Source organism: Pistacia vera, unplaced genomic scaffold (assembly GCF_008641045.1).
Source record: "Pistacia vera cultivar Batoury unplaced genomic scaffold, PisVer_v2 Contig192, whole genome shotgun sequence".
Taxonomy (NCBI): domain Eukaryota; kingdom Viridiplantae; phylum Streptophyta; class Magnoliopsida; order Sapindales; family Anacardiaceae; genus Pistacia; species Pistacia vera.
The window spans coordinates 1,151,291-1,153,898 of record NW_022195993.1 but is presented as its reverse complement, the minus strand read 5'-3'; the positions used below and the strand labels follow the sequence as shown (position 1 = coordinate 1,153,898).

At 32.9% G+C, this 2,608-nt stretch overlaps 1 protein-coding gene across 1 annotated transcript; it reads left to right on the top strand.

The window, feature by feature from the left end:
• The first annotated feature begins 1,056 nt into the window (after positions 1-1,056).
• LOC116127594 (probable calcium-binding protein CML27) lies at positions 1,057-1,700 on the top strand. Its single transcript, XM_031413234.1, has one exon. It carries the CDS (start codon positions 1,138-1,140, stop codon positions 1,648-1,650), a length of 513 nt encoding a protein of 170 aa, XP_031269094.1. The 5' UTR covers positions 1,057-1,137; the 3' UTR covers positions 1,651-1,700.
• Positions 1,701-2,608: the final 908 nt, after the last annotated feature.

Below are 2,608 nucleotides of genomic sequence, written 5' to 3'. Positions count from 1 at the left end.
CCATACACAGTATTTAATAATATTTTTTTTAGATGCATATTCTAGTATATCGCTTTAAGATAATTATTTTTCAAAAAATATAAACAATAATATATACTTTTTCTAAGATATTTTCCAAAAGCACATTAAATAAAATCGTGGGACGGGATATTTTTCCCCGCGTAAGCTTTTATTTCAGTCGGTCGGTCAACTTTAACCTCCCCCGAGTTTGTAAAAATTTAATACCCCCACAAATTTGAGAAATATTACTCATTTCTCTATTAAGTCTACTTTTTAATTTATTGCTAACTAATGCGTCCGCTATGAGAAAAATATATAGGAGATAACTAATCATCATATTGACATGGTGAGATTATTCGATTATAATTGACCCCAAAAGTGTTGTGAGATTGTTATTGGTAAATCATGATAGCAATTATCGTTAAGAAGGAAAATCACCAAATATGTTGCAATATATGACTGGTTCTAATCGAAAGGTCTCACCACTTCAATGAGATAACATGGTGAGAATGTCCAATAAGATTATACCACATTAGTGTGATGAGGTCGTTATTGATAAACCATGACGGTGTTTATTGTTAATAGAGAAAATTACCAAATATGTGACGATATGTGATTGATTCTAATTAAAAGATCTCACCATTTCAGTATGATAATATCGTGAGACTATCTCATGTAAATAGTTCTTCTCTGTTATCATGTTGACGTTATGAGATCGTTTGATTATGATTCACTTCATAAATCTTAATTTTTAAAATCACCCCCTAAAGAGGTGGTTATTGTTGAAGTGGAAAATCACCACGTACATGTCAATACTCAATATATGACTGATTCTAATAGAAAAGTCTTACAACATCGACATGATCATATATAGTGAGATCTCATACTAATACGATGAGATTGTCTTATGTAAGTATTTCTCTTTTGTTATAAAAAATTAGTGGTGGATAATTGCAAGTTACAGGGAAATTAGTGATAATTTTCAAACTATTTGGAGTATTTTGAAATTATTAAAGTTAAGGAGGTTTAATTGGACTCCCCTTACTATTTAAGTTGCAGAATCCCCCCAGTTTGAACACAACACAACTCAAATCTAATCTAATCTCTCCTCTCATTTGTTTCAAAGAAACAAAAACAATGGCAACTTCCGCAACAAACTCAGCCAAAGAATCCAATACCGGCCTCGAACCACAGGTCTCCATTGACAGCAACGAAGAGCTTCAAAAAATCTTCAACCGATTCGACTCCAATGGCGACGGCAAGATCTCGCTCTCCGAACTCGGCGGCGTTCTGAAGGCCATGGGCTCCAACTACACAGAGACCGACCTCAAGACCGTAATGGAAGATCTCGACACCGACAAGGACGGATTCATCAATTTATCGGAGTTCTCCACCTTCTGTCGCTCCACCTCCGATTCCAACGGCGAAGCGGAGCTCCGCGACGCGTTTGACCTCTATGATCAGGACAAGAACGGCTTGATTTCCCATAAGGAATTGTATTCGGTGTTGAGTAGGCTGGGAATGAAGTGTTTGGAGGACGAATGTGTGAAGATGATCAAGTCCGTTGATTCGGATGGGGACGGGATGGTTAATTTTGCGGAGTTTAAGAAGATGATGACCGCTTCTATTACTAAAAAACCTGAGCCGTAAATTTTGATTTAGACGGTGGTTTGTGAGGTCTCGTGCATGATCTTTGCTGTTTTGCGTACAAGGTATCGTTTTAGTGTCCTCATTCGATGATGATAATGAATTTGGTGATGTATTTTCGAAGGTTTGTGCAAGTTGAAATGAAAATAAAATTAATTTCATGTTATCTTTTCATTTTATTTGTGATATTTAAAGTTATTAGCATCTATTATTATTATTATTAGTTTTATGAGATCTATCTTGACTCTTGACTTTTTTATTGACCATAATTTCTCATTAATTTGATAAAATGTTTCATTAAGTTTGTAGTTAGTTCCTCATAAATGAAAATTTTAAATCATAGAATTAATATGTATTCAATGAAATCACCTGAAAATTATTTATTTTATTAGAAAGTCTTTCATAATTCATACATTTGATGTCCATTCAATCAATTTAATATTTCGACATCATGATAAAGGGGTTTGGGTATATTCTCTTTAAAGGAGTGGAACTCAATCACATATATCACCATAATAACATATCAAAACAATGATGTAAAATAAATCAATTTTTAACATAAGGTAACAACAGTATAATTTTCATACAATTTCTTTTATTTTGTTGGACCATGATTTTTTTTTTCTTTTAGGATAATTTCGGTTTGGCAATGTGAGAAAATGAAAATTTGAATGAATTTTAAGAGAGATGGAGAGGAAAAGAAGGGAGTGAAAGGTGTATAATATTGAAAAATAGTAAATGCTTCTGCAAAATACATTAATGCGAGATTAATTAAGACCCACTCAAGAATTGTTGTCAGCATGTGTTTTCAAAAAGAAAAGAGCCGTTTTTTACACAGTTCAACTACCAGTTTAATTTATCAAATGGAAGTAATCATGCAATTATCACTTAATGAAAATTGGTTAGTAGATTCAAAGTAGTTGTCCTATTCATAAGATATAAATAAGTCACTACAGAATCA